The following is a 25,685-nucleotide window of genomic DNA, read 5'->3' as shown; positions in this document are numbered from 1 at the left end:
TGAGATATGATGACCTCAAGACGTTTCATTTAACTTGCTAATCGCCCAGGTATCAGCACTCCAGCCATATGGCTCCAGCAATTCATACTGATGCTGTGGTCTCACATATTTATTTATTATGATGGAAAATTCCACCTAGAACGCGGACAGGCACAATTAAAGTCTGTAGAAGTTACATTAGTAAGCTAGTGTAATTATTCATGTTCTATATCTATAAAGAAGCTCATCATAAGTTCACAATCATTCCATTGGGAAATTGGCAATTTGTGAGGAATGACTAGTTTATCAATAGGTGGTACTTCAATATTTTAGCAGATCAATATAGCAGGAACAAACTTTTATTTTTTTAGAAAGAGCAAGATCTACTTGGTAGTTGAAAGATCAGATTCTTCAGCTGCAGTTAGGATGTGCGTCCTGGCTGTCCATGGGTTCTCAGATCTGTCTGTACCTCGGTGTCTCCATACACAAAATGAGGATAATAACGTCCCTTTCTCCCTGCCCCTCAGGGAGATTACAAACTGTGAAAGCGCAAGCACTCCCTCTCACACCTCTCGAATTCCTTAATGAACTGGGTTGGCTGTGGGGAGGACTTCAGAAGTTGGCATGTGTCTCCATGCGCCGCCCCCACCCCCCACTGGTCCCATCTGGTCCCCCCAGCTCCCCTCCTGTGCCACATGGGCTTCATCTGTCAGTTGTTTAATGACAGGAGCAAGAACTCTACCAAAACCAAGTCCTTTCAGCTCAAAGGAAGAGTGTGAAGACTCTCTGCTACACTTAGTGTTAAAAAATGAGCAACAGAGGAAGACATTTAATCAATTTGATGAATTCTTTTTAAAAAGTGTCTGGCCTCTCCATATAGTTTTTTATAAACTCTACAGCTGTAAGATATTACATAACCACAGATTAACCTTATTCTGTAACACTTGGGGCTTTTACCTCCAGATTCACCGGGCACACCACCAAAAATCCCCAGTGGCTCAGTGGTAAAAGGTCTGCTTACAATGCCGGAGCTGAAGAAGACACGAGTTCAATTCCTTGGTGGGGAATATCTCCTGGAGGAGGAAATGGCAACCCACTCCTGTATTCTTGCCTGGAGAATCTCATGGAAAGAGGACCCCAGCAGGGCTACAGTCTGCCAAAAAGAGGCAGACATGACTGAGCACACATGTACCACTAAAAATTCTAAGTGATCAGGCTATTTTAACAAATTTTTCTCTAGTAATAGTAGAATTAAAATTCACATGAGCTTTGTAGACCTAAAACATGATGCTTATGAATTTAGACTACTCTGAATAACAGACTTCCCATGGCAAGATTCATAAAATGTATGAAGTTCATTGTCAGTCTGTCTTTAGCTAATGTCTTTAGCTAAAGAACACACAACTTGACTTTGCTAATTTCACTGCAGCAGACGGTTCCCTGTGCTGCTGTGTGAACATATAAAACAAAAACCAGAAATTCCTATAATTTTCCACAAGATGCCCTAAAATAAAAGATAATTATTGAGAACAAATAGTAAGGCTTCTATTAAGATTCTGTTTTGGTTTGGTATCATGAGTAGGTGTATTTAATTTTTAATGTACCACTCAAACACAAAGCTATTTTTATCTCTAAGTTAATAACTTTTAAAACATTTGAAAAGCTCAGTGTAAGGAAATAATATGACATAGCATTGGGGGAGGGAGGAACAAGGCTTCAGTGTTCAGTAAATGTAAATGAGCATGTCACCTTTCCACGTAAAGATGGCACCACCAGGCTCGCCTCAGGAGAACCCCAGATACCACGTCTATCTGCAGCACTGTGCCCTATCTATTCCTCAGATCCCTCTGTTTGACCTGTGCTCCAGCAGTTACCCCACTCCATTCATCTACTAAGGCCTACTGCCTCCCTGAAAGCAATTACTCAAAATTAGTTATCCGGCCATCACTAAAAGCCTCATTGGGCAGGCGAGTTTTTCAGCCAGTGTTAGTTGAAAGGCAGTCTTAGTATATGAACCCACTAAGCCTTAGTATATTAGTGCTCCCTGGAGCGCTTACATTGTGAGAGGTATTTGCCAGTACAGATGATTATCAGACTGATAAAAACCTCACACGGTTGTAATATTTTGCATGGTTTAGCACTCATCAATTATTTGAGAAGTAGCATGCAGACCGAGTGCAGGAGTTGAGTATAAGTATTAGACAGCAATTACCTACCTACATGACTCCAGCAAGTTAAATTCTCACTTTCTCATTTAAAAACATGAGCAGTTTGGTCTCAAAGGCCCCCTTCCAGCTCTGAAGTCTGATTCTGTTAAGACTTCACCTCTGTGTAAGGTAAATTCCAACATCTGGCCCACAGTTGGTAGGTGTGTGTGTACAAGTGTGTGTGTGTGTGTGTGTGTGTGTGTGTGTGTGTGTGTGAGAGAGAGAGAGAGAGAGACTCTTAACTCATTCAAAGCCAAAGCCAATTAATTCAGTGCACAATCCCAGTGATCAAAATTATATTTAATCTTCATTCAAAAGGAGACCAGAAAGAAGTTTAGCATCAGTTCTCTGTTTATTGTTCTATTCAAAGATCTCTTTAACAAATCATAAAATCATTAACATAGCAAAATGAGGTTAATCTGGGATGGTTTCCTGAAAGAAGCAAAGCTGACAAAGGACTATGAAAATGACTATTTAATGACCTTCACACTCACCATGACACCACTTATTTCTCTTTTGTTACTTTTGCTACAGTGGCAGCCTTATTAGCAAAGTAAAATCATGTGACTTATCACCCGAAGGTTCTCTTTCACCATGCTTAGTATTTAATGACAGATCTCATGTACTTTCTGTCCGTGACCATTCCCAGAGTAACAAAGCCCAAGATGAGCCGCATGTTGGAGACCAGGCGTGTCCATGGAGTCAGGCCTCCCTCAACAAACATCGTGGAACCATTTATGATGAGGAATTCATAGTAACTGGAGTCCTCTCTCCCAACCACCATCAGACTGGTTAGAATCGCTCTCCTCAGCTTTGTGGAGACACCCACTGCCACTGAAGGGCAATTTTTAGAAACCTGTGCTGGATTATATAGCTTTATAGTGGATCTAGAAATAGGGAATCCCCAAAAGATAGCCAATTCAAGTGTCCCACCAAAAGAGAAGACTGTGACGACTGCAGGCAATTTTCTACATTTTAGTGTTTCTAACAGTTGAGAAAAAGATTTTTAAATATTTTTCTTTATTCCACAATAATATTTATGTGGTATTTCACAGTTCTCAGAGAAGTAAGATTAAAGACAAATTATTTTTCTCCATGAATGTAACCAGTAAGCAGCAGGTGACATTTTATAAAAGAAAACAAACTAAAGCAGGACATGGACTGGATTTCACTCTGTCTCACACCAGGGAGTGTGAAGTGAGACCTCAAGAAACCTCATGCTATTTCTTAATTCCCTAAGCTCAAGTCCCTTCAAGAAAGAGAAGAGATCACTTGAGAAAATCACATTTTTAACAGGTACATATAATCTATTAAAATTCATTCAAAAATCCACGTTAGGATATTCTCCCAAAGATACTGCATAGCAACACCTATCCTTCATAACGAGAACTGTCAGGAACAGCCAATATCATCAACACTGTTGACTGAGGCTTAAGCTGAATCTCAGAAGTCATGTTAGGCAAAGAATAAAAAGGATGACTTGAACCTGTGCACATAATTTTAACATGATTCATTTCCATGTCAGTCTTATTTGATTTGTTACATGAAAAATCATTGATTTGGTCTTCATGAAGGTAAGCGTTCTTCAAGTAATGCCTCTCTCAGGCTGGAGCTGAAAGAACTTAACTTCTATGAGATCAACACAGGTCAAAGAGAACACAGCATGTAGATATTTAAACTTCCTAAACTTTAGGAATGCTTCAAATTCAGTTCAGTGCAAGTAGCTTCCTGAGACTCCCTATTTAATTTAATTTAATTTATCCAATTCAAACAACTCTGACAAAATATCCAGTCCTGAGACTGGTTTCTCTGAGAACAGAGGCATACAAGGTGTACATGTGAAGACCTGAATATCTACAGGAGCAATGAGCTTGACACCTGGAGGTTCATGAAGGGTTTTAGAGCTGAAATTAAATCATATTCATGATCGCTGGTCAAATGATGGCAGTGATCACTGGAGACAGGTTATGTTTTAGCTAAACAGCCTCAATTTAAACACCTAGAGTGTCTTCACTAACACAGCTCAGAACTTATAGCCAGCCCCTCCTCAGCACCAAGACCACACTTTCCAATTTGAACTAAAAAATGACAAGACCTATTGCTGCTTTATCATGAAAATTCTGTTATATTTTAAAGAATGAGAAGAAAAAAGGATCCTACCCCACCCCACCCCCAATCCGGGCCTTTCTCCTCAAGGGAAAAGGCTATGAGCAGAAAAGAGTTTCATTTCTATCACACATAATGAAAATATATTATTGTCAGTAATGTGCCCATCCACTCTAACTCCTCCACATAAATTTCTTTCTCCCTCCTGTAAAAAGGAGCACTGGCAAACATTTTGCTAGAAAAAAATTATTTTTGCCTATGCAAAGGCATCATATTCTGCTTGTAATAAAATCTTAACACGACTTACGTAACTTGTTCAGCCCCCACACAATCTCCATTAAAAATGTCTGTTGTGTATTCAAGCAGCTTATGTGACATTGTTTGTAAATAAGGGCCTATGTACCAAGGGATATTACTAAACAGTTACTAAAATCATATGTGATAATGTGAGTTTTGTATTAACTACTGTGTTTGTATAATAAATAAGTGTAGTAAAGCAAAGGGCATGAAGATAAATAAAAAATAAATTCTCCTACTTGCTTGTCATGCAATGAAACGTATTATATGTCTCTGAGTCAATCATTTAGATAACAAATATCCAGTGAACAGTTAATTACTAGATCTATATCCTAATTAAGATGATTCTTAACACATTAGGTCTCCAGCCATTGGTCAATGTGGTTTAAATAACATCACATAGTCTAAATAGGTAGGTCCAAAATACAACTCTGAAATAAAAATGCTGGACACACGTGGCTGAGATCCCGTCCACCCTGTGTTAGAGCACACACGTTACTGCGTCCTCTGAATGAGCGCCATAGCACAGCGGAAACTCAAAGCCGGTCCCAGGGAAAACAGATAGGCAATCAGCGATCACACTGTCCTTCCTGTTCCCTTTTCTACCCTTGACACCCAGCATGTCACTATTTGGGGTCATCATGGACTACCATGATTCAAACCTTTCTTGTCCCTTGTCCTCCCTTACCCAGCAAAATGTACCTGTCCGTGGCCTGGCTTCTCCAGCCCACCTGGCTGAAGCTGGCGAGACAGCACCTCTACTGTAAACCAGCGATGGTCTCCACCGCCTCTGCTCAGTCAACAGCCCTTCCTGAGCATGTACTAGGTACCAGGTATTATTCCAAATGCTAGGGATGAAGCGATGAACAAAACAGTTAGAACCCACCCCTCAATGAGCACAAAGTTGAGTATAACCAAGGGTGGTAAATGCCAAGGAGAATAATAACACATGAGAGGGCTAAGAAGCTCAGGAGAGGACGGTGCGAGGGATTCACCGTGGTTAGTGTCAGCTCAGACTCTGCAAATGTCTGTATCTGAACACGTTTAAAGCACGTAAACATACTACCACCAAATTACCTTAAAATATAGAAACAAAAGCCTTTCAGTAGGAGGTAGACACTTATTAACATATAATTTTAAATCTATAAACTCAAAGTTTTCTATCCTACTCTAAATAAATGAAATCCCACTGGTATAAAAGGTAATTAAGCTATTTTAGAAAACCACAGAAATATATTATTTTCTTAAATGACTCTCTGTCCATCAAAACAAAGTAATAAGAAAGTAGCTAAAAACATAACTTTATTTGCTGAGTAGAAGCATGGCACTTTTTAAGACTCTCAATAGGTATAGGACAAATTCAAGTCATTACTGTAAGAGGAAAAAGGTTAAACACAAAGCATATGTACTGTGAGTACCGAGAAAAGGAGAGGTGCAGGCAGGGTCAGTGACAACATGCCACTCCAAACCAAACAGCGTCCCTTTTTATTAACACGCAAGATGTGGACTTTGAATGACAGAAGCAAAACACAAATGAAAACACCTAATTTTTATGTATAGTATATGTAAACATACACATAACATGGATTTAATAATCCTAATCTAAATATGAGAACAATTGGTTCTCTAACCTCAAAATAAATTCAGTGTTGACATTACTGTTACTAACTTATAGGGTTTTGCATTTAACAGGAAGAATTATGGACACCCAAGTTCAGTGTAGTCATGGATTTCATGGTAAGATACAAATAGAGTTTTTAAGAAATAAACTATATAATAAAATAAGTTTACTTTTGAATCATAGTACAGTCACTTTCTTCAATCAAAAATATTCCTTGATTATAAAGCAGCCTTACTTTGCAAATGTATTTCAGGAAAATAGCTCTAGCAATATTTGAAATTTCATACTTTTTTTAAAAAGGCAGCAAAGCAACAGACTTTAGATTTTAAACAGTATATTGCAAAATAGTTCAACGTATTCTTTCTAAAGCACAAAGCAAGCTCCATTTTGAAGGATGCTTTTTATCTTATAAAGCAAACTGTTCTGATATTTCTGTGGTAGTTTAGAGTCTGAATATCTATGATAAAAGATAAATCTTTGTACATATAGGACAAACTTCAATACATATCCACAACACAAAAGTTTTGCATTATTACATCACTCTATTATGAAGCTTTGTTAACATGTACTCAAAAGAAAAATAAAAACATGATATAGTTCTGCAGCTTTATAACAGGCTGAATTCTGCAACAATCGAAAACATGAAACCAGCAGCAACAGCAAAGGCAACACCAATCTTATGAATAATAAAACAAAACACCAAAAACCATAACCATTTAAATGAATAGCTACTACATTCTTCTTAACATATCTTAATTTGCTCTCTTGTCTTAAATATACTTTTTTTTTAATATTTTTCATCCCCAGAGGAAATGATGGCAAATTCTCCACAAAGAGGAAAGTGCATCATGTTTTATTTTCAAAGTGCTTCGCATGTGTGTGTTTTATAGATATGTCTAATAAGGAAGTTAAATATGTGCAAATAGTTCCAATTGTGACTTGAATTCATGAACCTCATTATGGGATTTTTAAGCTCCTCCAGATGAGGCAGTCACCAACACAAAAGAAAGATCTGAGATGACACGCTGGGCAGCAGAAAGAGCCCAGGCCACAGATAAGGAGACCTACATCCTAGCTGGAGGGTCTGGTAACCAGCTAGCTCATGACCCAGGTGAGGAAGAGCAGCTTCAGAACCCCGCAGCAGGAGAGGTTAAGCTCCAGAGCCCCCGGGGCCCATCCACCCCCACAGCTCTGAAGTATCTGTAGGTGGGACATTCCCAGGAGGGCAAATAACTAAACCCAAAGACAAGAAACACGCAGGTTATCCAGCTACTACTCTCGCCTTGTCCTCAGTGGTACAGAAAGAAAGAAAAACTCCAGACAAGGTCATGTGAACGTCTTAACATTAACCAAAGCTAGTGAAAACCTTCACAATGATGGTATATGGAAAATCCACTATTCTGTGCAAAAGTAAGACACAGTAAGCAACATCAGTAAGTCACCTCATGGCACATTTTTCCCAAGTTTAAGAATTTTCTTGGGTCTAAAGCTTTAAAAGCTTTAAAAAAAAAAAAAAGTCTTATTTTTACATTGTTTTAAGAGACCTACAGTTCATATTCCTACAGTTCATATTTCGAGCTTTTTAAAGGGGTCTCTGAATTGTTATAATGGTCTATATGAAGATAGTTGTATTTTCAAATTTTAAATAATGGCTAAGTGAAGTAAACCATTCATCATGGACTTTTTATATTGTGCGTGTGTGTGTATAAGCTCATTTATTATAATACTGTAGAAGCCTAACTCAACAATTCTCATCCACCAGCTTGGACCCGTTTATTCCCCGGTAGGTCACTCTGCTGGGCCTCACAAGGACCCCGTGGTTGGGCTTGCAGGTGAAGTAGCGTTTGTCTCCCACTGCCCCGTCATTCTTTCCTTTGGGGCTTCGAAGCTCCAGGCCCAGCCAGATCCCTGAGGCGAAGTCAGTGGGGCCCACGTACCTCACGGTGGCCATCTCGTTGGAGCTGGTGAGGAGGACCTGGGAGCCCTCGTGCAGCTTCACGCTACCCTCCAGGCCGCCGGCCGTCATGCTGCTGCTCCAGCTGCGGTGCAGGGTGGGCTTCGACCTGTGCACGGGGGACCGAGGGAAACGCTTCAGCATGAAGCCGCAGGACGCCGTGCGCCATGCTCACTTCCATGGCCAGGTTCACAAGTCATTCACGAAACAGCACGCTCGGCATTCACAACTTGATTTTTCCTATTCTATGTAGCAACATTAGGATATACTTTTGCTTAAAGTTTTTCTCTTTGGGCTATTTTAATGCTACCCTCATCTGGATTTAAGATTTCACTAGCAATTTATGTATGTGCACACACATTTTATACCTATTTAATGAAGCAAAAAGAATGAAACCTGGTATTTGGCCGTGGTAAATTAAAATTACCTTTTGTTCACCTTTCAAATATTTCTTTACATGAAAACCATTTTTAAAAACTTAATCCACAACTTTGGAAACCACACACACACACACACACACACACACACACACACCCCTTCTATGAAGGAACTCCAGTTACATTTTAGGGTTCGCTACTCCCCCTTGTCACTAACATCAGGAAGGATCTTAGCTGCCTAGAACAGGATTCCTCTCCTTTCCTCTACAACAAAACATTACTTACAAGGTACTGCCTCCAAGCACCCACCACCCACACGACGTGATGACACAACTACTGAGCGCCCACACACGCAGCCCAGGCAAGGCCTTGTGCCAGCACCGCCCAGAGCTTCTTCCACTGTCCCTGCAAGTAGCTAATCCTGAAACCTGCCCCAAATAGAAATATGACCAGGATCTTGTTGCTCTATAACCTGAGACCTCCCAAAACAGTCATCCAGAAAGCACCACCATGAAGCCATCCACCCACCATCCTCACCATCTCTCCACAAAGAGAAACCCTCATCCTGGCCACACAGCAGAGATTACAAAGAACCTGTTACCAAAACTGCACAAGCCTGATTGTGAGCAGAATCTGGGTCCTGCTTGTTTTCCATTTTATTTCACTCACTGTATTTTTAAATACATTATCACATATCGTGTCTCATTTCTACATACTTCTACCTATTAACGCTGGAGAAAGGAAGAGCACTCTAATTTTCTGGGTAGGAAAACTGAGGTAAAAAGCCTGTCCTATGCCACATCTGATAAATCCAAGTTTTAAAATGCAATGGGAAAAAAAGATTATTTACCACATTGAATGTCCAAATATAATGATAAAGTTAACAAAGGAATACATAATACATGTGTGTGTGTGTATATATATATATATATCTATACACATCCTCCCCAAAGTGATATTTTTGGCAACCTGATGAAATTACTCTGAATTTCACGTGACAGTATCTACCACTTCCTAAGCACTTACTGTGTGCCAAACACATACATTATCTCATCCAACCTCACCCAAACCAGTGAGGAATTAAAAGAGTTAAACTATTTGCATAAGGTCAGAGAGGTGGCAAAGAGGAGTGCTGGTATTCAGATCCAAGCTATCCAAGGACAAAGGCCAGGCTCTTGCTCACAATCGCAATGAGTATTAATAATTGAGAAAATGTTGAAAGATAATAATATGGCAAAATTTACATTTTAAATTGATTATATTTCCTCAATAAGAGTATGCTTTTTTAAAAAAAACAGGTACTAGTGTCAATCTGTAGAAGGATGAGTAAAGCTTCCTTTATTTTTATTTTCAAGGAAAACCAACAAAAGTGTTGATATTTTCTTCTCATGTCAATACATCATCTTGTACATATCCATACCTGCTGTATCATCCCCACGGTTCAGATTCCTCTCTCCTCCCCTGGTTTCTCTGTATCATGCTCTTCCACTCACCAACATCTTGATACTGATTTTGATACCTTTCCCCCTTCAAAATCCTTTATATCCTGGTTGTCTCTTCTTAGTAATTTCTTCCATTCTGCCTAAGAACTCTTGAATATCTTCAACAAACTGGAGCATAAAGTTATTGCCCTTAAACTCTTTCAGCTAGTCAAGTGAGGAGACCAATTTCAAAATCTCACAATTGGTAAAGGTTTTGAGGAAGGGGGAGAAACAAAACCAAACCCACCCAACTCTGCTAAATAGTACCTGATAGTGTCTCAGCCCCCATCAGAGTTCTCACGTGAAATCTCAGATCTTTGTGAGGCTTCCCAGCAACTTCAGACCAGCTGATTACATAAACTAGCTGACTGATGCTCATCTGTTTGTTAAGTTCTAATGCATGGGCTGTAATTCCAGGTGGCTTTGAGGACCCCATGACTAGTGCATGTCCCTAACTCAGCTAGATGTTTTCCCCCCAGGGCATGGTTCATAGATTAACTGGAAGAATTTAAAATTGAAAAAAATAAAAAACTTCTTAACCCAATCAGTCTAGAAGAGCCTCATATTCCTCAAAAAAATTTCTTGAAGTTTCTGAAAGTTTCAGATAACTAACTATTAGGGGGAATAAAGTGGGTCTAGGGGAAATAAATACAAATGAGAAAGAGAAGGAGATTCTATCTACAAAGAAACAACAATAAAGGCCTTTTGAGCAGTATATTCTACAAGAGGAAGCAGGAATATTTTTTAAAATAATAGTAAGATTACCTTATGCAAATAGGTCTGACATTTCTTTTATGGACTCCCCAAAATAGTAAGTCAATTTGCTAATTAAGTAAACAGAGTACAAAATCAATCTACCCTATTCAAAGATAACACAAAATGTAAATTCCTCCAACTTTTATTAATAGTACTAAGTCTCTTTGAAGATATATTCAGGATACTACCTTTAGTCATTGGTCACATTTTTAATCGAGCTTGCAAAGGAGGGACAAAGAATTCTTCTCACTGACACATTCATCACACCTCTTCTCCTAGGTGTTAAAATTCTACCATGCAATGTAAAAGATACAAAATTCTACTTTTCTTCCTTCACAGAATCCTGTCATATTCATCTTGAAAGATGTTTTTTTAAATCTTCTTAATACTCACTTGGCAAAAGCATTTCTTCTGTTAATCTCTTTTTGGGAAGAAGCGGAAGTTGTACTGAAACTTCTCCTAAAACCTAAATATGAAAGTCAAGGTCAGAAGAGGAAAAATAAATCACAAATTCGCAGTTCTTGTTAAAAGTTATCTTTTATCATTTCTTCTACAGACTTCTATTTTACTAAATGGTTCTCTGAAAACAGACAGAAAAGAAAATAAGTGCATGTAGAGTATAACACAAGTATAGATTTCTTGACAACTGCTGTTTTACCTTTCTCATCAAACCATGCACTACATGAATAAGTCAAGATCATGATGTTACTTTTGGAAGTTTTTGTTGTAAACTTTCCTGAATACCAAACAAAATCAGACTATACACTGAGAGAGTTGAATCTTTTTACTCTCAAATATTATAATCTTGATAAATCACATTAAAAAAAATAGGATAAAAATGGTTTAAAAACACTATTACTAAATATATTGTGAACAATAAATTTCAGAGCTTCTGGTTTTTGGCATCCCCAAATAACAGAGTTCTTTAAAAAAAGAAGAAGGCGACTTCACAGAAGGTAAATTTTTTAAAACATGTGTTTAAAAAGAACGGGATTTCCAGTTCTGGCAGTTACAGCACACCAGATGTGCTGAATGAATCTCTTGAATGAAACAAGTATAATTTAAAACAACAATAATCTTTAAAAAAAAAATACTGTTGAGCTCATACAAGTGGCACAATTCCAAAAAGGCCAAAAACCAAAAAGAGAAACCATGAGGAGTTTCCCGCAAACAACCCACCACCCTGTACCCCAGGACTAGACTGCCCTTTGGAGAACCTGGGGCCTGCCAAGATGGGGTTCTGACAAAAGTGAGGGTCTTGAGCAGCTCACCCTCAGTGTAAAGTTAAACGAGAAACAAAATGAAGCACCACTCAGATGAACATAAAGGGAAGCAGCCTGTGTCAACCCTACCGTGCAGAAGGCAAGTTCATTTTATCTGTGTAATATAAAGGCAACAACACTGCAGAGAATGTAAACTGAAGTTGGCAGTGCCTTGTAGGCAACTGGCAGTGGTAAATACAGGAGTACCTCAGAGCTACTGCAGGCTCGGTTCCAGACCACCACAATAAAGCAAACAACAAAGTGAGTCACAGACTTTTTGGTTTCCCAGCATATATAAAGGTTTACACTACACTGTAGTCTATTAAGTGTGTGATAGCATGACGTCTTAAAAAAAAAAATGCATGTACCTTAATTTAAAAATACCTTATTGCTAAAACTGCTATCCATCATCTGAGCTTTCAGTGAGTCACAATCTTTTTGCTGGTGGAAGGCCTCGATGTTGATGCCTGTTGACTGATCAAGGTGAAGGTTGCTAAAAATTGGGGTGGCAACAGCAATTTCTTAAAATAAGGCAACAATGAAGCTTGCCACATCGATTGACTCTTTCACAAATGATTTCTCTGTGCAGCATACCTGTTTGATAGCATTTTACCACAGCAGAACTTCTTTCAAAATTGGAGTCAATCCACTCAAACCCTGCTGCTGCTGCATCAACTGAGTTTATGTACTGTTTGAAATCCTTCATCGTCATTTCAACAATCTTCACAGTATCTTCACCAGGAGTAGATTCCCCCTCACAAGCCACTTTCTCTGTTCATCCATAAGAAGCAATACCTCGTCTGTTCAAATTTTATTATGAGGCTGCAGCAATTCAGTCACACCTTCAGGCTCCACTTCTGGCTCTCCTGCTATTTCTACCACATCTCCAGTTACTCCCTCCACCGAAGTTATCACCCCTCAAAGTCATTCATAAGGGCTGCAATCAACTGCCAAATTTCCATTAATGTTGATATGTGAACCTCCTCCCATGAATCATGAATATTTTTAATGACACCTAAAGTGGTGAATCCTTTCCAGAAGGTTTTCAATGAACTTTGCCCAGATCTAAGAGAAGAATCACTATCTCTGGTAGCCATAGCTTTATGAAAAGAATTTATTAAATACTAAGAGTTGGAAGTCTCAAAATGACTCCTTGACTCACAGGCTACAGAATGGATGTTGTGTTAGCAGGCATGAAAACAACATTAATTTTATTGTACATGTCCATCAAAGCTCTTGGGTGACCAAGTGCATTGTCAATGAGCAGTAATATTTTGAAAGGAATCTTTTCTTCTGAGCAGTAGGCCTTAACAGTGAGCTTAAAATATTCAGTAAGCCATGTTATAAATAGATGTGCTGTCCTCCAGGCTTTATTGTGCCATTTATAGAGCATAGGCAGAGTAGATTTAACATAATTCTTAAGGGCCCTAGGATTTTCAGAATGGTAAATGAGCACTGACTTCAACAAAGTTACCCACTGCATTAGCTACTAACAGGAAAGCCAGCCTAGACTTCCCTGATGGTCCAGTGGCTAAGACTTTGAGCCGCCAATGCAGGGGGCGCTGGTTTGATGCCTGGTCAGGGAACTAGATCCCACATGCCACAACTAAGAGTTCTCATACCACAACTAAAGAGCCCACATGCCACAATTAAGACCTGATGCAGCCAAATCAATCTTTTTTTTTTTTAAAGGCTACCCCTTCTTTGAAGCCTCACATTGACTTCTCCTCTCTAGCTGTGAAAGTCCTAGATGACATCTTCTCCAATACAAGACTGTATCATCTACATTGAGGGATTCCCAGGTAGCTCAGTGGTAAAGAATCCACCTGCCAATGCAGGAGACATGGGTTCGATCCCTGGGTTGGAAAGGTCCCCTGGAGGAGGAAATGGCAATCCACTCCAGTATTCTTCCCTGGAAAAATCCCACGGACAGAGGAGCCTGGTGGCCTCAGCCCATGGGGTTGCAAAGAGTTGGACACGACTGAGCACACACACGTACCCATGTCTACATTGAAAACCCACTGTTTAGTGGAGCCACTTTCATTAATGAGCTAGCCAGATCTTCTGGATAACTTGCTTCAGCTTCTACATCAGCACTTGCTGCTTCACTTTATGCTTTGATCTTATGGAGATGGCTTCTTTCCTTAGACCTCATAAACAAACCTCTTCTGACTTCAAACCTTTTCTTCTGCAGCTTCCTCACCTCTCACAGCCTTCACAGAATTGAAGAGTTAGGGCCTTGCTCTGGATTAGGTTTTGGCTTCAGGGAATGTTGTGGCTGCTTTGATCTTCTCTCCAGGCCATTAAACCTCTCTCTGCATCAGCAATAAGGTTGTTTTTCTTACCATCTGTGTGCTTACCGAAGTAGCACTTTTAGTTTCCTTCAAGAAGTTTTCCTCTGCAGTCACAACATGGCTAACCGTTGGTACAAAAGGCCAGCTTTTGACCTATCTCTGCTTTTGATGTGCCTTCTCCACTAACTGTAATCATTTGCAACTTTTGAATTAAAGTGGGAGACATGAGACTTTTCCTTTCCCTTGAATCCTCAGAGGCCATCGTAGGGTTCTTTGTTGTCCTACTTTCAATACCGTTGGTTTTCAGGGGATGGGGAGGCCCAAGGAAGGGGAACGAGATGGAGTAACAGCCAGTTGTGGAGCAAGTCAGAACATACACATTTATCGATCCAGTTCAGTTCGGTTGCTCAGTCGTATCTGACTCTTGGGACCCCATTGACTGCAGCACACCAGACTTCTCTGTCCATCACCAACTCCTGGAGTTTACTCAAACTCATGTCCAATGAGTTGGTGATGCCATCCAACCACCTCATCCTCTGTCGTCCCCTTTTCCTCTCGCCTTCAGTCTTTCCCAGCATCAGAGTCTTTTCAAATGAGTCAGTTCTTCGCATCAGGTGGCCAAAGTATTGGAGTTTCAGCTTCAGCATCCGTCCTTCCAATGAATATTCAGGACTGATTTCCTTTATGATGGACTGATTGGATCTTCTTGCTGTCCAAGGGACTCTCAAGAGTTTTCTCCAACACCACAGTTCAAAAGCATCAGTTCTTTGGCGCTCAGCTTTCTTTATGGTACAACTCTCACATCCATTCATGACTACTGGGAAAACCATAGCTTTGACTAGGTGGACCTTTGTTGATTTATTGATCATCTTTGCCATTTTATATGAATGAGGTTCACCATGCCTCAAAAAAATTACAACAGTAACATCAAAAATTACTGATTGCAGATCCACCACAACAAATATCATAATAACGAAAAAGTCTGGGGCTTCCCTGGTGGCTTGGTGGTAAAGAATCAGCCTGCCAATGCAGGAAACATGGGTTTAGTCCCTGGTCTGGGAAGCTGCCACATGTTACGGAGCAACTAGGCCCATGTACCACAACTATTGAGCCTGTGCTCTAGAGCCTGGGAGCCTATGTGCTGCAACTACTGAAGCCCACGCACCCGAGGGCCTGAGCTCCACAACAGCAGAAGCCACCACAGTGGGAAGCCCCCATCTGCCACAACTAGAGATATGCCTGTGTAGCAGCAAAGACCAGCACAGCCAAAACTAAAACTTAAAAAAATTAATGCTAAAAAAAGAGTTTAAAATTTCAAATTTAACCCCTGTCTCTGGGTTAAAATGCAACCCAGAGACATAAAGGAAGCAAAATGCTATTGGAAAAATGATGCTGAGAGACTTGCTCAAGGCAGGTTACCACAAACCTTCTATTTGTAAAAAATATATATATACATATATATAATATCTGAGAAGCACAAAAAAGCAAAGCACAATAAAACAAGATATGCCTGTATAATCTTCTTGAGAGGCATCAACCCAGGCTTCAGAGAATTCCCATATATTAAATTCTAAGTAGGTAAAATAAGTATTTCACAATAAATTACAAAACTCACAAGGAAAGAAAGTACCACAAGTTAGGCTCAACAGAAACAGATGGCAGAATCAGACTCACAAAGATTTCAGATATTGAAGTATTAAACATAAAAGGTAACAATATTTAAAATGCTTAATAACATAAAAGAAAAAATCTTGAAAATATAGGAAAAGAATAAGTAATAACCACATAGACTTACAAAAAGAAAACAAATGAAAAATGTATAACTAAAAACCTTTGTGGCTGAATTAGGCAGTAGTATAAATATAGCAGAAGAAAGAAACAGAAAGGTAACTCTGAAAATATCCAGAATGCAGTCAAGAGAAAGAAAGTTCTGAGAACTATAAGCTAGGCATGGGAAAGTGAAAAACTGGACTATCCCACTCATCAGAGTTTCAGAAGGAGATAATAAAGAGCACGAAGAGAGAAATATTTTCAGAATATGAAGAAGAATTTTACACAGTAAATTAAAGATACTAATTCCCAGATCCAGGAGGACCCAAGATGACAAACAGAATAAATGAAGGGAAATCTCCACCTAGGCACAATCAGAGTAAAACTGTACAAGACAAAGCAAACAGAAAGGATCTTAAAAAGCAGTCAGAAAGTGAAGATAAACCACCTACCATCACTTCATGGCAAATAGATGGGGAAACAACAGAAACATAGACTTTATTTTCTTGGGCTCCAAAATCACTGCAGATGGTGACTGCAGTCATGAAATTAAAAGATGCTGCTCCTTGGAAGAAAAGCTATGATCAACCTTGACAGCATATTAAAAAGAAGAGACATTACTTTGCCAACAAAGGTCAGTATAGTCAAAGCTATGGTTTTTCCAGTAGTCATGTATGGATGTGAGAGTTGGACTATAAAGAAAACTGAGCACCGAAGAATTGGTTCTTTTGAACTGTGGTGTTGGAGAAGACTCTTGAGAGTCCCTTGGATTGCAAGGAGATCCAACCAGTCAATACTAAAGGAAATCAGTCCTGAATATTCACTGGAAGGATTGATGCTGAAGCTGAAGCTCCAATACTTTGGCCACCTGATGCGAAGACCTGACTCATTTGAAAAGACCCTGATGCTGGGAAAGATTGAAGACAGGAGGAAGAGAGGACAACAGAGGATGACATGGTTGGATGTCATCACCGACTCAGGTGATCAGCTCCAGGAGGTGGTGATGCACAGGCTAGCCTGGCGTGCTGCAATCCATGGGGTCACAAAGAGTCGGACACAACTGAACGACTGAACTGAACTGAAACCACCTACAATGGTACAGATTAGACAGACTCATAGCTGACTCCTCAAAACACTGACAGAAGACAGAAAACAGAAGAATGATAATGTCAATGTGCAGAGGAAAACAGCTTTCAAACTAAAAATTCCATCAATTTTTACTTTTACCTGGTAAAACTATCATTAGGAAAGACAGTTAAAAACAGAGCATTTGCTACCAATAAGGCTTTTCTTAAAGAAATTTTTAAGAATACAAATGAGTTAAAAACAAAATGATTTCAAGAGGAAATTCAGAGGATTTATGACTAAAGATATTAGTAAATATGTATAAGCAAATTAAATAAACATCAATTATATAAAAACTAGTATAATAATGTGAAATTTGTGAGGAAAATAAAATAGAAACAGAATAACTCAATTTCTAAGGGTTTTCTATTATTTGGAAAAGAATAAACATAATAATTGACTTTAGGCTTTGTTAAGTATGTATGTCAAAGTATCTACAGTAATTACTAGTAAGCATATTTATAGAGCATAACTTTTATACAAGTAGAAAACAAAATGAGAAAAATAAGAGGGTAGGAATATAAACAGAATGAAGTCAAGAGAGAAAAACATTTAAGTACAAAAAAGTTGAAGTATTAGAAAAATTAAATAACATAAATAAACCCAAATATATTAGTTATACAATGAATGCAAATAGGTAAAACTCTCAGATTAAGAGACAACGATTGTCTTTTTTTTTAAGTAAAATCCAGTTATATTCTATTCAGAAGATATTCCAAAAACATGAGGACATAGAAAGATTAAGGCAATGGCTAGAAAATAAGTTTTTAGGCAAATACTTAACCACAAGAAGGCTGATACAAGGTAAAAAGAATTACTATAAAGCAATACCTCTGACATTAACACCAAAATGGAAGAACCGTGTGGGTATAAATCTAATAAAATGCATATAAAATCTATATTAGGAAAACCATAAAACTGATGAAAGAAATCAAAGATCTAAATAAATGAACAAGTATTCCATGTTCATGGGTAGGAAAATTCGATACTGTTAAGCCATCAGTTCTTCACAATTTCATCTATACATTCAGTGCAATCCCAATGAAAATACCAGCAAATTATTTTGTAGCCATCAACAAACCAGTTGCAATGTTTACACAGAAAGGCAAAAAGCCCAGAATAACCAACTCTAAATTGAGGAAGATGATCAAAGTCTATTACTACAATTGGAAGAATTTCTGTAAAGCTACAGTAATCAAGACAATGTGGTATTAACAAAGAAAAAGACAAATAGATCAACAGAATAGAATAAAGGGCCCAGAAATAGACTCACACAAACACAGTCAACTGCTCTTTGACAAAAGAGCAAAGGCAATTCAACAGAGAAAAGATAGTCTTTTCAACAAATATGCTGGACCAACCAACATTTGCATCCAAAAAAAAAAGAATCTAGACATAGACTTACACCTTTCACAAAAATTAACTCAATGAATCATAGATATAAATGTAAGACACAAAACTATGAAACTAGAAGATAACATAGGAGAAAATTAGGGTAACCTTGGGTTTGGTGAAGACATTTTCAATACAAAACCAAAAGCACAAGTCATGAAAGAAAAAATTGATCACTTGGACTTCATTAGAATTAAGAACTTCTGCTCTATGACAGACACTATTAAGACAATGAAAAGCCAAGTCACAAAATAAGCAAAAACATAACTTTGCTATTTTGACTACTTAAAAATTAAAAGCTTCTGCTCATCGAAAGACATCAAAAAAGGGAGGGAAAGGGGACAAAAGACAAGTCAAGAAAAGGGGAAAGATATTTGCAACAAACAAAACGGACAAAATATTAGTGCTCAAAATATATAAAGAAACCTACAAATTAAAAAGATAAAAACAAACCAACCCCACCCCAAAAAAAATAATGAGCAGAAGACCTGAACAGGTATGTCATAAAAAAGGCAATGTATGTGGTCCATAAACATGGAAGTGGGCTCAACTTCATCTGTAATCTGAAAACCACAAATTGAAACCACAAGGAGAGGCCATTTACATCCTTCAGATGGGCAAAGACTTCTAAATCAAACGGGACTACTGTTGCTGAGGTGAGGAGTGGCAAAGATGCTCATCCATTCCCATATGGACAGTCTGACACACTAGGAAGGCTGAAGATATGGATATCCCATGCCTGGAAATCCTAGAGGAACTTTTGTAAATGTGTACAATGGCGTAGCTTCTGAATAGTAAAAAATGCGATATAACTCAAATATAGAATGGATAATGTATTTTAGGGCTTCTCAGATGGTGCTAGTAGTAAAGAACCTGCCTACCAATGCAGGAGACATAAGAGACGTGGGTTCGATCCCTGGGTTGGGACAATCCCCTGGAGGAAGGCATGGCAACCCACTCCAGTATTCTTGCCCCATGGACAGAGGAGTCTGGCAGGCTATAGTCCATAGGGTCACAATGAGTCAGACACGACTGAAGCGACTTAGCAAACAAGCACAATATATTTTAAAGGAATGTTACATAACATGACTTCCCAGATGGCTCAGATGGTAAAGAATCTGCCTGCAATGTGGGAGACCTGGGTTCGATCCCTGGGTCAGAAAAAATCCCCTGGAGAAGGGAATGGCAACATGCTCCAGGATTCTTGCCTGGAGAATCCCATTAACAGAGGAGGCTGGCAGGCTATAGTCCATGGGGTCGCAAAGAGTCAGACACGACTTAGCAATTAAACTACCATCACCACTACACAACACAGTAAACAACAATCAAAACTAAACATACATTATTTACTGACATCTATATATGATGCATAGACATTTAAAACAATCAAGGGAACATTAACATACAATGCAAGATACATAACCTGGAGACAGGGCATATGAAAAAGGGAGGCAGATGAGACTGGGCAATACTCAGGACATACAGGTAATCATCTTTGGCCATAGGATGGGTAATAGATATTGCTTTATGATTACATAACTATACAAATGTATTTCATACATTCTTCTGTATACACATACACTTTACAATTTAAAAAAGTTCAATAAAGGAAAAGAAAAGAAATAATTATTAGGAACACAAAATCGTAATCTTACCAGGATAAGAATGATTCTGTTTATTTGAAGAAATTTCTGAAAGAGTATCCAGGGAATCTGTTACTCTGTGAATAAAAGAAGGAATGCAAACCTAATTAGAAGCAGCTGGTCTTCATATTTGACTGAGGGTTTCACAACAATAGCTATATCTTTTTTTTTTTTTTAACTTTTTGATTTGTATTGGGGTATAGTCAACTGACAATGCTGTGATAGTCTCAGGTGAACGGCGAAGGGACTCAGTCATACATATACATGTATTCAATGGATATTTCTTATTTTACTCACTGGACAAGCATTTGCTGAGTATTTATTAATAAACCAGAAATGAATTTCAATTTAGCACCAGAGACAGGCACTAATCAAACAGAAGTCCTTGTTATATAAGGATAGCAAGTTATATAAGGATAGCAAGTACAGAGAAAGTCAACTTCAAGTGAATTCATTTCAAATAGGGGCCCAACTTTGTTTTCTTGGAGCTTCATTTTCAAAGATGGAACTAAAGAAGGTGAAAATTTATTTTACGTTAAATATGACAAATGTTAGGTTGTAATTATAAAAACATTACATTTTTATATTAAAAAAGACATCAGCTGAGTCTGTGTATATATGTGATTTTTCTTATAAAACCAACATCTTTTATGTTTTATTTGACTCTAAGCACAATCATAAAGGACACATTCTTTATAGGTCTATTTTTTTGATATTCAAATCATTTGTTATTTTTAAAAAGCCAATCCTATAACAGTCTCATTTTCTTTCAACTGTTTACTGACCTAAACCAGAAAAGTCTTCATTCTACCCATCACTTGTTCCAGCACACTTTGTTACCATAAAGAAATCCTGCAACTCTTGCATTAATTTTAAGTTCATCTTGCAATCCATGTGCATCATCTTTACATGATACATAACATAGAGCAATCAATGAGAGACTAATGAATGCAAAGAATATGACTTGATGAAGCAGAGAGATACTTGAATTTAGTTGTGATGGAGAGTTGAGAACTTAATTCTAAAAGTGATCAGTTCATTAGTAAGAAGTATCTAATGGTATGAACTAAGAATAAGAAAATTAATACTATGCTGATAAAAACCACTTGAGCAAAAAAAAAAAGAGAGAGAGAGATTAGATCTAGTCACTGAGTCTCAGAATTTCTCTAAAGAAATACTGGCTTCTATATATGTTGATAGAAGAAAAGGAATTAGCTAGACAATAGTTGAGTGATCGAAGAAAGCCATCCAAGCAAAGGAAGTAATATGTGCAAAGATTCTGGGACAGGGGCACATTTTTTTAATAGAAATTTTTTTTTTTTTTCTTAAGAAAAAAAAAAAAGGCCAGCAACAGTCTGGGGAGGAGAGAGATGCAAGGTGAGGTTGTGATTGGTCACTATGTGATTAACAACTGTTCTCAGGAGTCCCTTCATGAAGATCAGTGTGACTGTTAGAGAGCTCCCAAGCTGGTTTAAATTAGAAACTCCTCAAAATCAGGCATCATGTCTGTTTTATTTGCTTATAGAATGCCGAGCACAGCACAAAGTGCTAAAAGACACTTAATAGTATTTGATGATGATGAATGAGACAATCAGAAGATGACAGGAAGACAGCTGGTTGGAGACAGCAGTTCATTTAGAGAGAGCCGTGCTTCGTCTAAAGATGAGGGGACTGCTTTTAAATGAATCACCTTAAAGAAGACCAAATAGATGCCCCCAAAAAAGAAAGCAAAAAATGTGTGTTCCATAAACAAAGCAAGAAAAAGAAGATAAAACTTGGAGAGAGAAAGTGGCTTCACAATGTAACAGAGAAGAAAGCTGTTACAGCATAAAAGACACTGAAGGAAAGTTCATCAATATTTACTGTGTGCACAATATGCCAAACTATATTCCTTGGGTAGGCAAATATGGAACAGAGAAGCCCAGTCCTCATGACTAGGAGACAAATCAAACTTCTAAGAGACTGTAGCAATGTGCTGATGAAGATTTGTTCAAAGTAATATGAGAATCCAGAAGACTAACTGGTGACTTAGTATGGATTTTATTCCCAAATCAATCACTTCCAAGATATAGGTCCTGAAGAAAGTCACTGAGCCTCTTTTAACCATAATAGGATAATGGTTAAGAGGACACATTCTTATACTAGACTCTCTGGGCTCAAATCTTCACTTGGGCCCTGGGCACAATTGTACACCTCACTTAAGCTGTCTGTGCCTTACTTTCCCACTTGTGAAATAGGGATAATTATGGTACCCGACACACAGGATCACTACAGAAGAGTAAACAATACATAAAAAGCACTTAAAATAGTGCAGCACGTCTAAGTGCCACCAGTTACTGCCTCTTTTTCTTTATTTATAAAATAACTACCAAAAGCCCCCCTGCAAACTATCTAAAAGCAAGGGCTTAGGAAAAAGCAAAGTAACAAACCTGGGCTGAATCCAGCTCCACCATTAACTAGTATGGGAGATCAAAACACCTTACCCCATGTAAATCCATGGCTGATTCATATCAATGTATGACAAACCCACTGGAAAAAAAAATAATAATAATAAAAAAAAAAATGAAAAAAAAAAAATGTTGTCACTATTTTCTTCCTTCAAAAAAAAAAAAAAAACACCTTACCCCAAACAGGCTGCTCTAGCACAAGGGATTATTTTGAGCTAAAGACATTCAAGAATAAACAAATGCAAAAAGAGGCTTTCTCTGAACTCCCCTTATCTGCCTAAAACAGATCTTCCCAAAGAAGAACTCAATTGTCATAAATCCCCTCCCCAGAATTTCATCAAGCATGGAAGACTGACCTGCATCACAGGAGAGGAGATGGGGAGTTAACACCACACCCAGACAGACACTGTCACAGACTATCACATCCCCATCCACTTTCCTAAAGGCCCATTGATCTTCCCTAACATCATCTGCTCTCCCATAAGCAGCCTTTTTCCCCGTCCCTTCCCCCATTAAGATGGTCTATAAATTCTCCAATGTCACCATTCCTTTGGGCATTCACCACTTTCTGTGATGCCCCCATGCATGTAAAGTTAACATTTAGTAAAGGCTATGCCTTTTCTTCTGTTTATCTGTTGTCAGTTTAATTCACAGACTCCGTCCCCTCCAGTTAGTGAATGTAAGATGGTACGGGACAAGTTTTTCGTCCCCTACACCAGCTACATGACTTTAGCAGTTACTGTATCTCGTGAAACTTTTCTTTACCTGCAAAATAGGAATAATTGTAATACCTTATATCTCATGGGTCTGGGGGAAATTGAGGAAGTACACAGTACAGAGCCCACCACTCATTAAATGATCAGTAAATGTTTGTAGAGATCCTCTTCAACTTACAATGGAGTTATGTCCCAACGAACCCATCTTGAGTTGAAAATGCATTTGATACACCTAACCTGCTGGACATCATCGCCTAGCCTTGTCAACCTTAAACGTGCTCGGAACACTGTCATGCGTCTACAGTTTGGCAAAACCATCTAACACCAAGCCTACTTTACAATCAAGTGTTGAATGTCTCGTTTAAGTTATTGAATACTGTACTTAAAGTGAGAAACAGAATGGTTGTGTGGATACAGAAGGGTCGTAGGTGCCTGGGTCGTTCACCTTCATGATCACGGGGCTGACTGGGAGCTGCAGGTGCTGCCCTGCCCAGCCTCATGACACTGTGTCATACTGCGTACGGCTAGCCCGGGGAAAGACCAAAACTCAAAATCTGAGGTACAGTTTCTACTGATTTCTTACCACTTTTGCACCATCATAAAGTCTAAAAATTGTAAACTGAACCACTGTAAGTCAAGGACCATCGGCAGTTATTCTTTTTTAGTTTACCTGGCTAAATACTTATTAAAATCAAACAAAACATTTAATTGAAGGTACTTTGTCAAGTACTTTGCAGTTAACTTATAACTGCAAAGCATTACAAGTTAAATGTTATAAAATCATAAATAACAAGAAAAGGATTATATCGAGTACATCATAGAAGAAGGAAAAAAATACAAAAATTATACATAACTATTCATTTAAAAAAAAATGACAAAGAAAATGCATATGAAAACTACTAAATTTGCCAGGAGGCAGTCACACAGTCCAGTTGGAAGGGGATGAGACGGGACTCCCAGGTTGAGACGGTAGGTCTATTCTCATGAATGTGATTGTACCATACGTGTTACTGCCTATTTAAAGATATCAGGCCAACTTCTTTCAGCATATTAAGTCATTTCACACAGCGTACCTAGAATTTCATAAGGACTTGTTTCTGCTCAACTTATTTTTTAAAACCCAGAGTGAGCTGGAGCAAAAGTGTACTATCTTCGGAAGAAACACCGAGGAGGTATATTATATATAAATACTTGAAGCTTCACTTCCCCCCAAAGATGTACTGCCTATCTATTTTTGAAAACTAAAGAAATCAGAGGAAAAAGCCATTTTGCTTCCATTAGGTTTGTAGGAGAATGAATGGGGTGCCTGCTGGCAGGAAATTTAATGTAGTTAGGATGTGACTGAAGCAATCAGAGAGCATTTTCACTTTTGTTTGCATGACAGATTAAGCTTGCTGCTCTCACTGTTCTGAGCAGCAAACACCACTCCTAATAGCCTACACATACTCATAGGGTTTGCAAATGAGGAATAAAGGAGGTTTTTAAAATTGCAAATCCTCAGCAAAGCAAATTTAGCTTTCCATGAGCCCACCCTCTGAAGAAGGTGGCTGGTTAACCCCTTGAAAGAAGACATGGTCTGTAGTTAGTGCACATCTTTCATACAGAATTAGTGACTCTAACTCACTGCGCATTACAGAAAGTTCTTGTTAATAACGTAAATTTCATTTTTTTCTCACCTTTGAACCCTGGATGGGGGAGCAAATATTCCATATCTTGGGGAACAACTAAAATACTGCACACCTCCAACTGAACCATCATTCTTGCCATGGGGTTTCTCAAGCTCTATCCCGTACCAATATCCTAGAACAAGAATACTGGATTTTAAAAGCATCTGTACTTTATCCAAAACTGTTATGTTATTACACAAACCCACAGTCTAGATGGTTTAACATTCTCACACATGACCAAAGTGATGGAAGATCATTGTTATCATTAAGCCTTCAAACAATAAAATTATAAAACAAAATTTGAGAGTTTCAAAAATGAACCAAAAAAACATTTCACAAGCATAATTGCAGAGCTGTACATTAAGGGAGAAAGACAAAATGCACAAACACAAATTTGGCAAGGATTAGCTATTACGCAAGTAGTGTTTGACCAAAATATATCTAAAAGCTATAATAAGAAACTGTCCTTAACTTGGTAATATAGTCTGTTTGAGATGGGAGCAATGTAGCATAGTATTGCGATGCATAAGACATAAAATGAACATGCAATCTTTTCATTTTACTCTCCCAATATGAGAATACCACAAACAG

General features: G+C 38.3%; 1 protein-coding gene across 5 annotated transcripts in view; it reads right to left on the bottom strand.

Annotated features, from left to right (window-relative positions):
- Nucleotides 1–5,874: 5,874 nt before the first annotated feature.
- Nucleotides 5,875–25,685, bottom strand: part of CLIP4 (CAP-Gly domain containing linker protein family member 4) — a 60,148-nt gene continuing 40,337 nt past the window's right edge. For all 5 annotated transcript variants that reach the window (XM_043917493.1, XM_043917492.1, XM_043917490.1 and 2 more), the window contains 4 exons: nucleotides 25,104–25,227; nucleotides 20,277–20,341; nucleotides 11,172–11,244; nucleotides 5,875–8,273 (listed from right to left, as the gene is read on the bottom strand). In XM_043917493.1, the coding sequence (XP_043773428.1) occupies nucleotides 7,952–8,273; nucleotides 11,172–11,244; nucleotides 20,277–20,341; nucleotides 25,104–25,227 (584 nt within the window). In that variant the 3' untranslated portion in view covers nucleotides 5,875–7,951. The remainder of the gene's footprint in view (nucleotides 8,274–11,171; nucleotides 11,245–20,276; nucleotides 20,342–25,103; nucleotides 25,228–25,685) is intronic.

This window comes from Cervus elaphus, chromosome 11 (genome assembly GCF_910594005.1).
Source record: "Cervus elaphus chromosome 11, mCerEla1.1, whole genome shotgun sequence".
Lineage (NCBI taxonomy): Eukaryota > Metazoa > Chordata > Mammalia > Artiodactyla > Cervidae > Cervus > Cervus elaphus.
Note: the sequence above shows the minus strand (reverse complement) of the source record. Positions and strands in the feature narration are given on the sequence as shown.